This window comes from Dryobates pubescens, chromosome 22, assembly GCF_014839835.1.
Source record: "Dryobates pubescens isolate bDryPub1 chromosome 22, bDryPub1.pri, whole genome shotgun sequence".
Lineage (NCBI taxonomy): Eukaryota > Metazoa > Chordata > Aves > Piciformes > Picidae > Dryobates > Dryobates pubescens.
In genome coordinates this window covers 13,608,230-13,625,205 of record NC_071633.1, presented here as the reverse complement: position 1 = coordinate 13,625,205, position 16,976 = coordinate 13,608,230, and the positions used below count along the sequence as shown (strand labels likewise).

General features: G+C 45.0%; 2 protein-coding genes across 2 annotated transcripts; both read left to right on the top strand.

Annotated features, from left to right (window-relative positions):
- Positions 1 to 4,894: 4,894 nt before the first annotated feature.
- On the top strand, positions 4,895 to 6,633 carry LOC104304407 (serum amyloid A protein). Its single transcript, XM_009905144.2, has 4 exons — positions 4,895 to 4,997; positions 5,305 to 5,428; positions 5,739 to 5,877; positions 6,474 to 6,633. The coding sequence occupies exons 2-4, from the start codon at positions 5,332 to 5,334 to the stop codon at positions 6,613 to 6,615; spliced, it is 378 nt and encodes a 125-aa protein (XP_009903446.2). The 5' UTR covers positions 4,895 to 4,997; positions 5,305 to 5,331; the 3' UTR covers positions 6,616 to 6,633.
- A 372-nt stretch (positions 6,634 to 7,005) lies between these two features.
- On the top strand, positions 7,006 to 13,958 carry SAAL1 (serum amyloid A like 1). Its single transcript, XM_054171857.1, has 12 exons — positions 7,006 to 7,163; positions 7,427 to 7,540; positions 8,385 to 8,468; positions 9,390 to 9,469; positions 9,903 to 9,962; positions 10,230 to 10,345; positions 10,476 to 10,659; positions 10,924 to 11,006; positions 11,136 to 11,324; positions 12,113 to 12,309; positions 12,793 to 12,885; positions 13,382 to 13,958. Exons 1-12 carry the CDS (start codon positions 7,047 to 7,049, stop codon positions 13,472 to 13,474), a joined length of 1,410 nt encoding a protein of 469 aa, XP_054027832.1. The 5' UTR covers positions 7,006 to 7,046; the 3' UTR covers positions 13,475 to 13,958.
- Positions 13,959 to 16,976: the final 3,018 nt, after the last annotated feature.

The window sequence follows — 16,976 nt, the reverse complement described above, 5'->3', positions numbered from 1 at the left end:
CCCGGCGATGCGAGCAGGAAAGGCTAAGTTTTTCCCTCCCCACCTGTGTGCTCGCTCCCTTCCCTCCCCCGCCATTGCGGCCCTCTCCGAGGCTGGCGAGCGGCGCCCCCCGCCCGAGGGCAACCTCGGCGGCGCCACAGGCCAAGTCAGGCCCCTTCGGCTCTTCACCCGAGAGCAATTGTAGCGGACTGGTATTACATGGGAGTCCCACCACCCTGTGGAGAAGGGAAGCCTGGAGGGGCCGAGGAGCGTGGCGGACACTCCTCACCGCCTGGAAGCAGGCGGACACCCCTCTGTACCACCCACCCACCCCCATCCCCCCCGGGCAGCACCAGGCGGGAGAAAAAGCCGTTTGCTACGGTGCTCTGAAATGACGGTTCGTCCTCAGCTCGCCTCCACCGGCTCTTCCCTCACGCCAGGGCAAGGGACCCCGCGCCCCGTCGGCAGCTACCCAAGAAGGCTCCGCCGGCGCCGCCCGTTCGAACCCGCCGCCACATGCACCAGGTCCTGAGCTGCGGGAGCCGTAACAGCAGCACAGCCTCTGCTCCCTTCAAAGCCAAACCGTCCTTCCCCATTGGCCGCCTCACCGCGCCCCGCTGCCTGGTTCTGCCCCCAGCCCGCCATGCCGCGCACCGGGGCACCATGGGAGTCGTAGTTCCCCGCACTGAGAACTCAACCACACAACCGCCTAGCTGGACAAACCTGGAGATCACCGAACCCAGCCATAACCTAACATGTCTTTGCACGCAACTATTACATGTCCCTAAGCTCCTCATCGAAACAGTTTTTAAGCACTTCCAGAGATGGGGACTCCTCCACAAAAATCACACAATATACTGGGCTGGATGCGACCCTCAAAAGGTCATCTTGTCCCAACCCCCCTGCATTTAGCAGGGACATTTCCACCAGAGCAGGTTGCTCAGGGCCCCAACAAGTCTTGTATTGAATGTCTCCAGGGACAGGGCCTCAACCACATCCCTACGCAACCTGTTCCAGTGTCTCACCACCCTCATTGTTTAGAGCCTTCTCCTGATGGTGAACCTAAAGCTAACCTGCTCTAGTTTCAAACCAGTGCTTTCCAATCACTGCCCCAAGCCTGAAGCACTGCATGGGGTTGTTGTTACCCAAGTGCAGTACTATTCTGCTTCAGTGCCCGAGCACCATCCTGTAGTGAGACACCAGTTTTCATTTCTCTGTTCTTATTTACATGGTATAGGCATGTTCTCAGTAACCTAATGATCAGAGGGCTAGAACACTTCTCCTACAAACACAGGCTGAAAGAATGGATGCTGTTCAACCTGAAGAAGAGAAGGGTCTGTGGTGACTTCAATACCTGAAGGGCACCTATCAGGAAGTCTTGGGCAGGACTGTTTAGAAGGGCCTGTGGTGATAGGAAGAGAGCAATGCTTTGAAACTGGAGCAACAAGAGCGGCAAAATACAGGAAGAGATTTCCTAGGGATATGGTTGAGGACCTGTCCCTGGAGACATGGGCAGCCTGATCTAGTTGGAGGTGTCCTGGCTCACTGCAGAGGGGATGGACAAGTAGATCTTTGAGGGTCCCTTCCAACCCAATGCTGTATGTGACTCTGTAAATCCATAATAAGGTGGCAAAGCACTTTACAGATCCCCATGCCAGTTTCAGGTTGTTCTTCAGCACTGGCTTGTGTTCTTGCAGGCTGACTGAAACCTTTTGGATCACTGCAATTCTCCTCTGCTTCTGCTATCTCATTCATTCTCCTTTTGGAGAGGAGGAGACTCAGGGGTGACCTTTTTGCTCTCTACAACTACCTGAAGGGGGGTTGTAGTCAGGCAGAGGTTGGTCTCTTCTCCCAGGCAACCAGTACCAGAACAAAAGGACACAGTCTCAGGCTGCACCAGGCGGGGTTTAGGCTGGAGGTTAGGAGGAAGTTTTACACAGAGAGAGTGATTGCCCATTGGAATGGGCTGCCCGAGGAGGTGGTGGGGTCGCAGTCGCTGAGGGTGTTCAGGGCGAGGCTTGACAGGATGCTTGGTTCCATGGTTTAGTTGATTAGGTGGTGTTGGATGATAGGATGGACACGATGATCTTGAAGGTCTCTTCCAACCTGGTTTATTCTATTCTATTCAAGCTGTGTAGACTAAAAGACAAGATGCTTTTGCTGTCCATGTGATGGCACTGTTAGAATACACTTTTCCCCTTCAGGGTACTGCAGTTGAGGTTTTGTCTTCACAAGCACAATCTTCTGAGTATTTCCAGCATGAATTCCACAGGAGGGAGGAACAAGTATATAAAATCTTGCAGGGGACAGACTGAGAAGATGCAGAGGAAAGAACTGCCAAGAGGGAGTATGGAAGGTGGGTGGCACATTAATGGGATTTCAATTGCCTAGCAGCAGGGATAAGCCAGAGCACCAACTGGCCTAACACAAACTGAGGGTGGTTGGATTCAACCAGTATGACAAGACAAAAGGCCTAGAGCATGAGAAGCACGCTGAGGAGTGTGGGAACCCAAACAGAGTAGCTAACAGAATGTTTAGATGGCCTTCACATCTGTGTGGGAGCTCCAGAGCTGGTAAGAGGTGGAACAATTTGTTGTACCTCAAATCATTTGAGAAAGGATGGAAGTAGAGATAATGAAATGCTGCATCTTTGAAGCGGATAGGAAAATCAGTTGGCTTAAAAAACATGTTAGAAAAAGACAAACCAGTGTGATTTAGGGGTGGTAGGCTGTGGGAAAATGAGTTAAACCAAGTACGAACTCCTCAAAAAATAGCCACTGGCTCAGCAGATCGAGGCCACTCTGGCCCAGCTGTGGCTGTGGTCACCTCCTGGCAGACTGGTCTGTCAGTTTGCATTTCGGCTCTCCATGTTCAGACCGGCAGGTCCAGAATTGACATACTGCACAATACACTCAGCAATATCGTAGAGGAGGGGAAGAGAAGCACCCACAGGTGACTGAAGATTGCAAATTGAGGGAGCTCATAAATCAGTGTGCCCAGAAGCCCTAACAACACAGCAGCAGAGGGAAGGCAGAAAAATTGTGCCAACAGACAGCAATAGATCACATACAGCACAGCGATGAGGGAAATGGAGCAGCTATGGTGTGTCAAACTGCCTTCTGCTGGAAACCACTCAGTTCATTCATAGAATCATAGGACTCTTTGGGTTGGAAAAGCCTTCTAAGGTCATCAAGTCCAACTTTCAATCTAAGACCACCATGGTCATTAAACTGTCTCCAAGTGCCATGTCCACGTTTCTTGAACACCTCCAGGGATGGTGACTCCACCTCCCTGGACAGACTGTTCCAATGCCCGACCACTCCTTCAGCAAAGAAATTTTTCCTAATATTTTCCTAATATTATTGACAAGTATCATTGAACAGTCTTCTGGACAAGCAGGAAAGGATTCTTCTCTTTCTCCACATGTGTAGAAAGAAGAGATAAAGAAGGATAGTCAACAGGAAACCACTTTCCAAACGTAAAATGAGAGGAAAGTTGTGCCTCAAGTAATCCCAAGGCTAGCAAAATGCTGCAGGAAACAAAGAGATATTTCTGCTCTAGCACACTGAGAGTTGTGTGTACACGTTAATTTTGTGTCAGAATGGTCATATAGGTAACACAATGAGAAGTGTTTGCTCAGATTTGGTGTCTAAAGAGAGATTGTGTTGATGATTTCAACCTGGCTGTCAATGAAGACAAAGAATTTACTCCTTGAAAGAAGAGCTGGAAAATCACTGTTTCCTATCCTTGATATGTGTTTTTTTCTGACAAGGCTAAGGTGAAGGGATTGTGAAATTAAATTGGAGAGACAAGTTGGCAGTTGTTCTACATGACTGAGGCCACTGCTAGTAAATATTCCCTACAGCAGCATGGCAAAATTTTCAAGTGAATTACTGTTCATTTAAACTTGGATAAGGTTCTGCTACTTCCCAAAAGAAGGAATAATTGTGCCCAGTCTGGGAATTCACCTCATGCCTTCTCAATCTGATACTTATTTAGATAACAAAATGCCAACATTGTCAAATGTTTGCAGAACTTAGCTTGCATTAAAGGGCAACCAGATTGAGGTTGCTTTTTATCTTAACTGTATTAGACTGTACAAACCCAGAGAGGTCTCCCAGGTGTTCCTAAATGTGTTGTGTTTATCTAGTGTGTGCACACTGTGTTTCAGTGCTAGGCCAGAAGGGAACACTCCATTCAAACCCTAGTCTCTTTCAGTTGCAAAACCAACAGTTCTGGCTGCAGATTGTTTCTGTGGGTCAAGGGCTGTGACCTGGAAAGCAGGCCAAGAGGATACGGGAAAGCTGTTACATGCTGGAGCACAAAGCTGGGGCTTTATGTCAACTCCAGTACTGTCAGAACTGCTGCTGCCCTCCTTGTTGGATACAAGTCAAGAGGATGCAATCAGAGATTGTCCAAGGCTCTCTTCCAGTACCTGCCTTCTTCAATTATCCTCATGTTTGTGCCCTGTGCAGAAAATTGTGATCTGGAGAGAATGTAAAACAACAGAAGACTCAGAAATATTCTCTAAGGTTAAGTCAGCTCTGAAGGCAATGCTCTGTTCTAGAGTGAGCCTGTACCTCAGTTTAAATGAATCATTTTACAGTGGGGTTTTTTAATTGTTATTTTTTTAAATTAAGACCAAAAAGGTGACAAACAGGGCTACTGGTGGCCTGCAGAACAAAGTTCTGTGAAGAAAGTTGCAGCAAAACTCTTCACTCTAGCTGCTGCAGTAACTGAGCTGTAAGTATTGTTAAGCATCAGGTTCACAGGCAGGAGAGGGAGAAGGACCACGTGTTTCCTAAAAAATTGTGCAACAGGAGGTATGAACTTTCAGTAAGGACAAAGACAGGCTTACAGTAATGGTAGTGTAATGGAGTGTGGGGGGGAATTCCCACTCATTGATATCCTTTCCAGTTTCCTCTTTTACGGGGTTTGACTTGCTTATATATACCCTTTGTGAGTCTGAGAGCACACAAGACAAGCTCTATTTCCTCTGGCTTTGCCTTTCTGCAGTGGTAAGTGACATTCTGAATTGGTGAGCTACATGCAGTGGGTTTAGCTGGCGTTTGGGAACAGGACTAATGCTTACCATGTGGGACTTCTTTATACTCACAATAAGAGCACCTGGGAATGCTAAAATGCAGGTTTCTCATGTCCATCTGCCTCTCTTGATGTGTTCTTAACTGAGCTTGTGGTTGCACAGAGAGCATCACTAGCCATCAGCCCTGGAGCAGCTGCCTAAGCACAGCTACAGGTGTGATGGCTGCTGTGTCAGCAATCTCTCAAAGGTGCTCCAGAACTGCTCATATCTGTGTCTCACAGCTCCGTGTCAGGCTTGAGCTGGGAACCATGAGGCTCTGCGTCTGCCTTGTGTTGCTGTCCCTTGCTCTGTGTGCAAGTGCTAACGTCCTTGACGGGGGACGATTTGTCTGGGATGCAATGGGAGGTAAGCTGCTGTTCCACAGGCCTTTCTCTCAGGAACCTCCTGCCCCAGCATAGCTTACTGGCAGTCAGTAGACAGAGACCTCAGATCTGGGAGGTCTGCAGCTCCATATTAGGGATCCTGCTGTCTTCTGCTGCTGGAAGAGAGCCTTGATAAGCCTCTAAAGGCCCTTTCTGTAGGCACCCACCCTGTGCAAAGGCCAGTGTGGAGGAGTGCCTCTGCGCTACTGCTGCTTGGGCCTTTCAGCTCCTGGCTGAAATGGTACTTCACTGTTTCTGGGATAACTCAACATCAATGTCTCTGCTTTCCTCAGGGGCATGGGATATGTTCAGAGCATACAGGGACATGCGGGAGGCAAATTTCAAAAATTCCGACAAGTACTTCCACGCTCGTGGGAACTACGACGCTGCCCGGAGAGGGCCTGGGGGCGCTTGGGCAGCCAGAGTCATCAGGTAAAGCAGCTTGTCAACAGCGAGCCACTACGGACCTAGTCATTCCAGTTGCAGTGAAGTCTTTTAGACTTGTACTCGGCTTTTGACCTAGGACAGTAGAGGGGAAGCAGTCAATGTCTGAACAGCTTGCCTCCATAGGAAAGGTGCCTCTCCTCCCACACAGAATCACAGACTAGTTTGGGGCCTTAAAGATCATCTATCTCCAACTTCCCTGCCATGACCAGGGACAACTTGCTCTAGACCAGGTTGCTAGAGGCCCTGTCCAACCTGGCCTTGAACACTTCCAGGGAGGGCACATCTACAGCTTCCTTGAGCAAACCGTTCTGGTTATCTCACCACCTTCACTGTAAAGAACCGAGCATAAGTCTTCTTGTCCTTCCAAGAAGGTAGATTCCTTACCTCTGCAGTAGTGGTGATAAGGAGCTCTCTTTCCTTGGTGGTTCACTTCCTGACACAATGGTCCTGAATTACCCTGAGCGCCTGAATCTCACTTTGAGAAGTCCTGCAGAAAAGCTAGTCTACCATGAGTAAAGACATCAGCAGGAAGTGCAGTTAAATGCTGTCTGGTTCAGCTGGCTCTTTTTCTGTCCTGCTAGTGATGCCCGGGAAAACTGGCAAGGCAGTGTGAGTGGCAGAGGCGCAGAGGACACCCGAGCCGACCAGGAGGCCAATGCGTGGGGCAGAAACGGCGGAGACCCCAACCGTTACAGACCTGCGGGCCTGCCCAGCAAATACTAGCGCTGCCTTTCAGGAGGTCGCTCCCCTCCCCACTTACACCCCCTCTGTGTAGCCCAATAAAGGACTTCTTCACAACACAGCTTCTGGCTTTCCTTCTGGCGCTGGGGTCCCTCAAGTCCCAGCCACGATTTCGAGGAGAGCGGGCGGGCGCGCCCTACGCGGACACCACGGGGGCGCTGCCGAGGGGCGGGAGTCTCGCTCACTCCCTCAGCTGATCCGGGAGCTTTCCGCGCAGGGAGGGGCGGCTACCGCCGGGGCAGGCCCGCGACAGGCTCGCGCGGCCTCTAGGGGCGACCAGCCTGCAGTGAGCGTCGACCGAGGGCCGGTCGCCGCCCCGCTCCGTCAGGGGGTGCTGTGGGAGCCGCCCGGGTGCCGCTCTGGCCGCCGCCAGCTCTCTGTCGCCGTGGCGGCTGTGGCGGTGGCGGGCCGCTATGGACCGGAACCCCTCGCCGCCGTCCAGCGAGGCGGAGGAGGAGGAGGGGGACGCGGTGGGGAACACGGTGTACAGCAAGCACTGGCTGTTCAGCATCCTCACCCGCCTCATCGAGGTGTGAATGCTGAAGGCGCCGTGGCGGAAGAGGCCGGTGGGCCCGGGAGCGGGGAGGCCGGGGCCGGCTGGGACACCGGGGACACCGGAGACACCTGTGTCCTACTTGTGGGGGTGTGTGTGCATGCGTGTGTTTAAACCGTGACTGTGTTTAAGCCGGGACTGAAGCGGTCGGTCGTTGCTATTGTTTTGCCGCGTTTTTCTCGGTCGCAGCTCACGTACCGCCGTACCCTCGTGCGCACCCCCTGCCTCCTTGTCTCTCAGGTGATTAGCCCCGAGAAGACGGAGCCCACCGGGAGCCCTGAGCGAAGCCAGACGGAACTGGACGAAGAGATGGAGAATGACATTTGCAAAGTGTGGGACATGTCGATGGATGAGGTAGGAGCAACGTGCTGGAGTCTAGGCATCCGGGGTGGTTCACAACAACAAGCGGCTTTTGCCTGGTATCTTCAGTCAGAATCCTGCTGGAAGTGGGAGAGGGCACAGAATTAGTCGGGCTCGGTCAGCTTTCTGACTTTGGTGGTATTGATTGTTCTCTGGTTTGGCTGACAGTGTGCTATGAGTCTTTAGGCAGGGCTGGAGTGGGGAACTGGCTCATTGTGAAGGCTGCTTCTCAAGATGAGCAAGTACCTCATGTGCGCTCTAGACCCCAGCGCTAGTTTGCACAAGCATCCTTCTGTTGCATCCTAGTGCTGTGCTCCACGCTGCTGTCTGAGGATGGAATGCAGTACTGTATGTGAATGTAAAAGAGAAAGGGTGATGTGCCCGACCTTCCCTCTAAGTGTCTGATGGATCCTGCAGTGCTGTTATGTGTCCTTCTAAACAGAAAATTAACCTTGTGTTTTAATATGGTAAAATGAAATTTTTGTATGATCTGATCAAATGCTAATGGTAATTCTTTCCCTTGTTGTATGTCTGGGTGATGTCACTGTCTCTAAACACAATATATGCTGAGTTCTGACTTAGTGTCTCTAACCTGTTGAGATAGAGCAAAAGAAACTGTGACTTTTTGATCCATTGTATAGCAAATCACTGTCATCCTGAATCACCCTAGGGGCTTGCTGATCTTCTTGTATTGAAAGTAAGGGTTATGGGTGCTAACTGATCTCTTGCAGTGAGTTTGACATGTCTTTGGTCCAGACCTTGTGCTGGGAGAAAAGGTTTGATTTTTCATTTGGAAATTGTAGAAGACCATTTACTTTTCCATTCACTTTCTCCACAGGATGTTGCTTTATTTCTCCAGGAGTTCAATGCCCCTGATATATTCATGGGAGTTTTTGCCAAGTCAAAATGCCCTCGTCTTACTGTAAGTATCAACCATCAAAAAGTTGTTCCATATTAATAGCAATAGTAGATAGCTCTGTCCAGGTGTTTGCACATATACCTCTCCTCCTCCCATTACATGTTTGAATACATTAGAGGAACAAGGAGAAAACACAAAATGGTTCCTGAAGTTCATGGAGGACTCTTTCCCATGGGAGGAACAGGGAAAGACTGTGAGGAGGAAGGAGCAGTGATAGATCACAGAATGTTAGGGGTTAGAAGAGGCCTCAAGAGATGATTCAGTCCAACTTCCCTGGCAAAGCAGGGTCACCTAGAGCAGGGTGCACAGGAATGCATCCAGGCAGGTTTTGAATGTCTCCAGAGAAGACGACTCCACAGCCTCTCTGGGCAGTCTGCTCCAGTGCTCTCTCACCCTCACCGTAAAAGAAGTGTCTCCTCAAGGTGGGGTGGAACCTCCTGTGTTCTAGCCTGTAGCCTCTGTTCCTTGTCTTATCACTTGGCACCAGCAAAAAGAGACCATCACCTTCATCTTGACATTCACCCCTCAGCTACTTATAGATGTTGATAAGATCCCCTCTCAGCCTTCTCTTCACAAGACTAGATGGTGATATTGTTGTTCTTAGACTTTTTGTTGCTTTAATAACAGATGCCAGATTAGCTTCAGAAGAGTTTACCTAGAGTATGCAAGCCAAGTTGATTTCAGGATATATTTGCTTTTATGCAATACCTCAATACCTCCATATCTGACCAGTACCTGATCAGAAGTGTATTTTAGACTATTAGAAAAGATCTGTATCTCTGTCTTGAAACAGTTGGTCGTAAGAACTTGGAAATCAAACTCAAAAATGTCTTTCAGCCTTTCTTACATTTGTCTCATGGCTGTGGAAATAAACCCACGAGCTACATTGCACTTGCCTCATTATACTGTGTTTTGACTTTTCAGGAAATCTGTGTGGGAATATTAGGAAATATGGCCTGTTTCCAAGACATATGCATGTCCATCAGCAAAGATGAGAATCTTGGGTAAGTGTATATGTGCTTTGTATATGCATGAGTACTGCTTTTCTGGACTTACACTCGTGAAATAAACGTTACAGAATGGACTTACACTCGTGAAATAAACGTTACAGAAGGGATTAAGAGTGCCTGCTTTGTCTTATCTTTGTTCACACCTTTCTGACTGACCATATTTGTGTGGGAAGTGTTCACTGAAGGAAAAAGAAAGGATACAGACCACTCCTTTTTTTTTTTTTTTTTTTGTTTAATCACCAGACTTTGACTTGAATCTTTAGTTTCTAATTTTGGCACTTTTGCAATGCTGCAAATGAATGCACAGTCAGGAGGAGCCAGCTTTGATCTCAGAACATAGTTGCAGCTATGAAATGAGCTTTTTATAACTTTAAAAAAAAAAACAGGTAGATTTTATTAACTTTTGTCTTGCATTTGCTTCTTAAAGCCAAGTGCTGTTGCAACGTTTGTGCGATTCAGACTCCCCAACGCTCCTGGAAACCAGCAGGTAGGACATCTTGGAAATTAATACATCATAAGTGTAGTTCTGCTGTGTTTCTGCTGTGTTTCTGGGAAGAAAATGGACAAGTGGGCTCACTATTTTATTGTCCCCTCATCCTAAGCTTTCATCATGTCCATCTTGTTCTGGAATCGATTTGCTGTGAACTAGATTTCTGTTTCTCTCACATCATGCTCAGTATTTTGGAATTAACACTTGTACAGCTAAAATGAATGAATTGGCTTCTGATTTATTAAATGGGTGATCCTTGCCTAGGTTGTTGTTAACTTGCCTCTCCCAGCCTGAGGTGGCCAATGTCTGGGTGGAGAGAATCCGAGAAAACCCTTCTGTATACGACTGTATTTGCTTTATCATGTCCAGCTCTACAAATGGTAAGTTGCCAAAACAAGATGGGAATTAGTGACCACTCTTTAGCGATCTTTTGTACATTAGCCTTTTGTGAGCTAAGTTTTGATCTTTGTTTTAAGCCTTCTTGAAATTTGTACATTCTCTCTTGTGCAGTCGAATTGCTGGTAAAAGTGGGTGAAGTGGTGGACAAACTCTTTGATCTAGACGAAGAGCTAATGCTAAACTGGATTAAAAATGGCAGTTGTCGGTCTGTGGGACCATCTGTAGATGATTCCCCTGAAGAACTTCCAGATTTTAAGATTGTGCCTTGTATACTTGAAGCAGCTAAACAAGTTCGGTATGTCAGATTTCTTTTCAGTTTCATGGCTGGGCAGACTCCTAACTTTGCTTAGGCCTGTGAGTGAACACCCTGATTTCAGTGGGAGCTGCACAGATTGACAGATCACCAGAATGTATTTTCCTGTACTTCAGTTCTGAAATGAGTCACTTGGTTAGCAAAGAGCATGGCAATGATTGCTGATAGTCTTCTGTGTGTCCAAAACACACACAATAGAAACTCAGCAATCAGGTGTGTAATTTGTTTTCTGTTTGTCCTGTGTAGATCAGATAATCCGGAAGGACTTGATGTTTATATGCATATTTTGCAGCTCCTGACCACGGTGGATGAGGGTATTCAGGCTATTGGTAAGACACTTGAATTGCTACATATGGTGGGACCAAGTAACTTCTGGATGAGCAGATATTCAATGGGCAAAGAAAATAATTCATGTACCTGGATTAAATTTGCTGGCTTGGTGGGTTCTCTTTCTCAAGTGCAGGCTCCTGATGGAGGAAAAGAGACTTGGAGTTTGCTGTATGACCTTGTTTGCCATGAGCTTTGCCAGCCGGACGATCCACCGATCACTGTGCAGGAGCAGAAGACTGTGTTGGCCTCTATTTTGTCTGTGCTGTCTGCTATGTTTGCTTCCCAGACAGAACAAGAATACACCAAGATGAGGAAAAGCAAGTTGTGATTTTTTTCTATTCTTCTTTTTTTTTTTTTAGAACAAAGTTGTTTTCAGAATTGCCTTTATGTATGTGGGAGGAAAGATGGTTAATGTATTACTGTTTACTGGAGATCAGAACACAAAAGTCAGTTATGTGTATGAATGCAGAAAGTCTCTTTAGTGGTGACTGTAAAAATCACAGCTAGCTCAAAGTTCAGTTCCTGGCTATCTTTGAAGAGTTACAGTAAGAGAATCTACAGAGTCAGTCTTCTCCATTGAGTAAATTAATGAAAACTGCAGAGTTCATCTCTAAGAGGTAATATTTTTTTAGTGGAGGAAGATTCTGCACTTACATAGATCCATCTTTATCAATTGTTACTTTTCAATTCATTGACAAGTCTTTTAGAGTTACAAATCTTTCTCAAGAATGTGAGTCAGGTTCATCTACAGCAGAGAAAAGTTGTGGCAGTTTGATTTACCAGGTGGGATTATCTAGATGTGAATTTAACAAACTAGTCTCTCCTGAGTTACTTCTAGAAACATTTTCCTTCTTGTATTCCTTACCACTGGTATGTACTTTTCATAGATACAGATTGCAGAAAAAATAGTTTGGGTTTCCAACTACATTTCAACTTGCTCCTTTAAAACAGTCTTTGACAAAATACTGCCAGAACACACATTCCTATAGCTTCTGTATAAGATCTTGTGGTATGTTTCAAAATTCTAATGCCTTGAAGGGATGGGGAATTTTTTTTCACTGTTAAAATTCCATTTACTTTATAAATTTCCATTACTTTATATTAGATATGCCTCTGATTGGGAGCTTGATTCGTATCTTGCAATACATGGAGGGCTGTGGGAAGAGATCTGTTGATAACTCAAAGGAGTCTGAACAAGAAGAGGCTGGAAAGGCTGATATAAATGAGGAGGATTTCCATTTAAAAATTTTGAAGGATATTTGCTGTGAATTACTTTCCAATATGCTTCAAGAACTGACCAAGGTAAACTAAATTCTAAGTTTCCTGCGGGATGGGTAAGAAAAAAAGACATGAATGTGTGCATTTTTCTGTGGAAGTGAAGTTGCATAGTGGAAATTCATTAGAGTCAATCAGAAAGTGAGTAGTAACATGGGACACAGATTGTCTGTGTTGTCTGCCTTCAGGGCCAAGATTCTGCATGGTAAATTCTCTAGGTGTATGTCACCATTTCTTCTGAATGAAAGCAAATTTATTTAAGAAAAGGGAAGAATATCAACATATGAACTTCTTAGCTGGGCTTTTTTCATTTGGCAGTACTTGGATTAAAAGACTTGCATTGTGTTTGCTTTCACCCCTTACTGTATTGGCTATGCCTGGCACTCTCTGGCAACTGTAGTTCTGATGGCTCTATTCATTTTTGAGAACAGAGCACATACTGTAGACACTGTGTGCACAGTTTTGAGTTTGTTCTTCCAAAAAAGAAGTATTTATCTTTTTATTTTCCAGGAGAATACATTGGAAGGACTACACCAGGGACATTTAAATGAGCAGACATGTTCCTGTGCATTTCAGAACCTCTTACCATTGTATTTTGCATCGGTGAGTATATGGAAAGGTCTCTAACCTCCTTTAGGAATTACTGCTTGAGTGGCAAGACCTTTCAGAATCAGATGCAGAAGCAGGACACAATGGTTCAGACACAGATTATATGCCATTCTAGGCAGCTTTATCCCCTGTGTCTCTTCTGGCTTACTTCAGCCAGAGTTTTGCTTAGATCATCAGCTGATACAAGTGTCAAACTGTGCGGAAACGGATGGAAGTCTGCAAATTTAGGCTAGCTGAAAATTGTTTTGTCAATTTTTATAGAAAATAGTTCTAAGTATTTTCCATAGGGAGCTGTTCTTTGTGTATTTTTAGACAATAAAGTAACAGTTTGGGGGAGGTGATAATATTTCAAAATGTAGCCCAACTGAAGTTGTGGGTTTGGAAGGCAGGTGGCTACTGCTGGAAAGGTTCAGAAACAGAAAGACCCCCTGTACTAAGTATAAGAATTTTGTATCCTATTTTCATGTGTGTGTGTACAATTTATTTCCAGGTGGAGAGTTTCCTTGAAGTCCTGCGTGAGGCTGATCAGGCACTGGCTGACAATCTGGAGAAACGTTTCCCAAGCCTGAAGGTTCACACCTAAGAATGTACATGAAATATTTTCCTTCTTTGGAATGAAGAGTTTTGACTGTTTCATTACAGTGGTTCAGAAACCAGGTTTTCAGTAAATGCAGGAGAATGAAGCAACCTCCTTACCAACAAGAAATGTGCTAGGTAGCCCTCGTTAACTCAGTGTTGATCTGGTCTGCAGGGGGAGGGAAATTACTGCAGATTTAGTTCTGTATCTTCCATCCTGTTTGCTGTGTTGATGAGAAATTGTTTGTTTGCAATTGCTCTTCTGCAGCTGTTCTACGTTTCTTTTAATCACTCTTGATTCTGTGCTTTTCAACTTCAGTTGGAACAGTCATATGACTGAAATGCACTGAGTAGTTTTGTAACATGATGCTGATTTCTTCCAATTTGCTGTTGGGAAAAGCAGGATTTAACATGGGAAATCTCAGATGTCCTCTGCCTACAGACCTTCAAGCACCTGGTAAAGACAGAGTTCAATTATACATTTGTTTGGAGCTTTTTCCCTTTTGTTTTTTTTTTCCCTTTTAGATCATATTGGTACCTTGAGCAGGTGTTGTAGCAGAAAGGTTTCACTGTATTCCTTTAAAATCTTCACACTTCCTACACTGAAGTCTCTTCCACACTGCAGCTCTGAGTTGTGGTGTCTGGGTCCTGTGCATTTTAAAGGATTTTAGAGTATGTTTGTACCAGTGGTCTGTGCTGCAGCTTCCAACATTGCAGCCAGTTATCCAGAGTTAGAGTTGTAGGGCAGGTTTGGGTTTAATCTGTGGTTTACTTGCAAACTTTATTCTCTTTTAAAACAGTCTGTACTTCAGTTTAGGAGTAAAACATGTATCAGACAGACCTTTGCTCATTCATGTGTCTTATGAGTGTAACTTGTATCAGACAGATCTTTCCTCATTCACGTGTCTTACGAGTTATCTGTGAATGACATGAGAAATGCCACACTAGCTTTGGTTTTTCAGGGGAATTTAAGGTGTTAGGTCACTTGCTGTAAATTCAGTCCACAGTCTTCTAAAAATCCCACTTTTAATCACATTATGTTTTAGCTGCACTGTATTTTTAGATCCCATGCTTGCATGCAGTGCAGCTGGCATCTTCTGAAAAGGCAGTATAGCAACATGTCAGTTTCACTGTTCCTTTACATGAGAGTGAAAACAATTGGTCTTTATTAGGTTTGAGATGTAAAAGAAAATGGGAACCAGAGCATAGTAAGTAACTTAATACCATATAGACACATTCCCTGGCTTTCCAGGTTTTTATAGACTAAGTATTGTGCTGGGCTCATCTTTTGCTTGCCATGGGTTACCTGTGTTGTCAAATACAGTATGTGTATATGTATATAGCCTTTTCAGCCAAACTTCCAGTTTTCAACAACAGTGCAATTGAATCATTCCTTTGAGCTGCCAGCAACATCTTAGCTGTCAGCAGAGGGTTTAGAGTTAGAAATATCTGACTCGTGTCACCAAAAAGAATTGCCACGGTTCCTATCAATTTTTGTATGTGATGTTTGTTGGAGGAAACTGGTAACTGTGAATAGGATGACAGCATTTTTTCATACTACCTGGACAGTTTTGGGGTATTTTCTTAAATCCACAGATTTGTAATAAAGTTTCTTTAAAAAAAACAAACCAAACCAAACCAAACTGTATTGTTTTTTTTCTTCATTCTATATGTCAATTAAATTTGTTTTCTGAGCCACTGGAAATGTCTGTTACTCTCAATTATGTCATTTGTAAGAGGAAAATTGAACCTCTTCATAATGTCAGTATCTTGTAAAATATGTTGTCCTTTGTTGGGTATTCATTTTAACTCTCTTGCTTTCTTTACTTAGTCATTTTTATGGTCTGGAAGTCTGTATCGCTCATCTAGTCATTAACCTTTTTTTTTTGAGCTGAAGCTTGTCCCCAGGTGTATCTTGATAGTCCACCATAGTTAGGATTTGTTTCTGGTTTGTGTCTCTTGAAACTTGTTGTGGCTGTTGAAATGTTTGGGTAGTTGTTTAATGTAATGTGCAGACAAGCTGAGACAAGATCTGTTGGTTTATTTTGTTCCATCTTTTTGATACACAAATGTCCAGTATTGGTTGATTAATTGTTGAATGTTGTTACTAATGGCAATGAGTAGATGAGATACATCATTTCCCTGATAAAAGTTACTGCCTAAGTGGGATGATACCTAAAGTCTGTCATGTGGTAGAAAACATGGCTGGTGTCAGTAAGTGGGAAAACAACTGGGTCCTGTCCCACTTCTCTTCTGTGACAGATGAAGCTGTAGAAACATGTCTATCAGCCTTGCTTCAGCAGAATGATGATTCAAGTGTGTTGGGAATCTTTATCCTTGATAAACAAGGTAAAATGGAGCCTGGATTTCCCCCTTTTCCCACCAAACAGCTGCTCTTGTGCAGTCTGTACTGTGTAGGTGGGACAGCACTATTGTTAGGAGCAGGAGGCTGGTTCCAGACTGAATACAAGGTAAATGTGGCATTGTTTTGGTTTCAGATGTGAAACAAAACTATGGTATCAGGTGAATGATGTTTAAAAATGGGTTGTATGCATTTCATCCTCTTGCCAGCAGGGATCTCCCTTAGCCTGTGCTTCCCTGATCATCACGTGTCTGGTCTTTTTTGGGTAGTGGTGTGGTTTTTTTCAGGGAAAGTACTTACTTTTATAGCGCATTTTTGTTCAGTTCCCTCTCCTGGCTGTGCTTTGACACCGACTGGCAAGCCAGATCTCTCTGGGCTAGTTGATCTGTACAAGCAGGCAAGCATCTTGCTTCCAAGGATCTGAGTACCTCCATGACATGCCCCTTTCGGGAGAAATGAGAAGCATTTGTTACTGCTTTGTGCAGAGCTCTAAACAAAACATGGATATCTGAAGCACTGAACTAAAGAGACTGAAGCACAGTCCTGCTTGGACAGAGCTGGATGTCAGCTGTGCCACGAGAACACCTAGAAAACTGATGTAGAAATCAGACTGGAAGGCCTTATGTTAAATTAGGCTTCATAGATCCATGGAATAATTTCATGCAAAAGTAGGATTCTAACATCATTCTCACATTTTATGTATGTTAGGCATCTTAATCCCATAGTCACATTTTCCTAGTGGAAGAAAGCACCATAAACCCAAATTTGATGTATGGGGGAAAATACAGCGATATTAGGATGCTTCATCTGCTCCTTTGACAGTAGGAGTAGGTTGTTGCTGCTGTTGATATCCTAATGCCCAATATTCATGTTGCAAACTGGTCCTTTCTGGTAGACTAAGCCATGACACCTAATATGCTGGGAAGTTGTTTTCTAGGCTTCTCCATACTCAGGTCACTCTGCTTTCTTCATTACTTTTCTTAGTTCATATTTCCTTGTAACTGCTACATTTACTCCTTTTTCCATAAGATGTGTTTCTAGGGTTGACCTCTTGCTGTAACTAAGCCAAATGCAAAACCAAGCAAAAAAATACAATCTTCATTTGTAAGTCAACCATCTTCATAGTTTATTGTACTGGTATGAAAAG

Excerpts from the sequence above, each read along its gene's own strand:
- SAAL1 (XM_054171857.1), top strand. The coding sequence starts at position 7,047 with ATGGACCGGAACCCCTCGCCGCCGTCCAGCGAGGCGGAGGAGGAGGAG. Across the intron at positions 8,469-9,389 it reads CAAAATGCCCTCGTCTTACT|GAAATCTGTGTGGGAATATT; the intron begins GTAAGTATCAAC and ends TTGACTTTTCAG. Across the intron at positions 11,325-12,112 it reads ATACACCAAGATGAGGAAAA|ATATGCCTCTGATTGGGAGC; the intron begins GCAAGTTGTGAT and ends ACTTTATATTAG.
- LOC104304407 (XM_009905144.2), top strand. The coding sequence starts at position 5,332 with ATGAGGCTCTGCGTCTGCCTTGTGTTGCTGTCCCTTGCTCTGTGTGCA. Across the intron at positions 5,429-5,738 it reads TGTCTGGGATGCAATGGGAG|GGGCATGGGATATGTTCAGA; the intron begins GTAAGCTGCTGT and ends TGCTTTCCTCAG. Across the intron at positions 5,878-6,473 it reads TGGGCAGCCAGAGTCATCAG|TGATGCCCGGGAAAACTGGC; the intron begins GTAAAGCAGCTT and ends CTGTCCTGCTAG.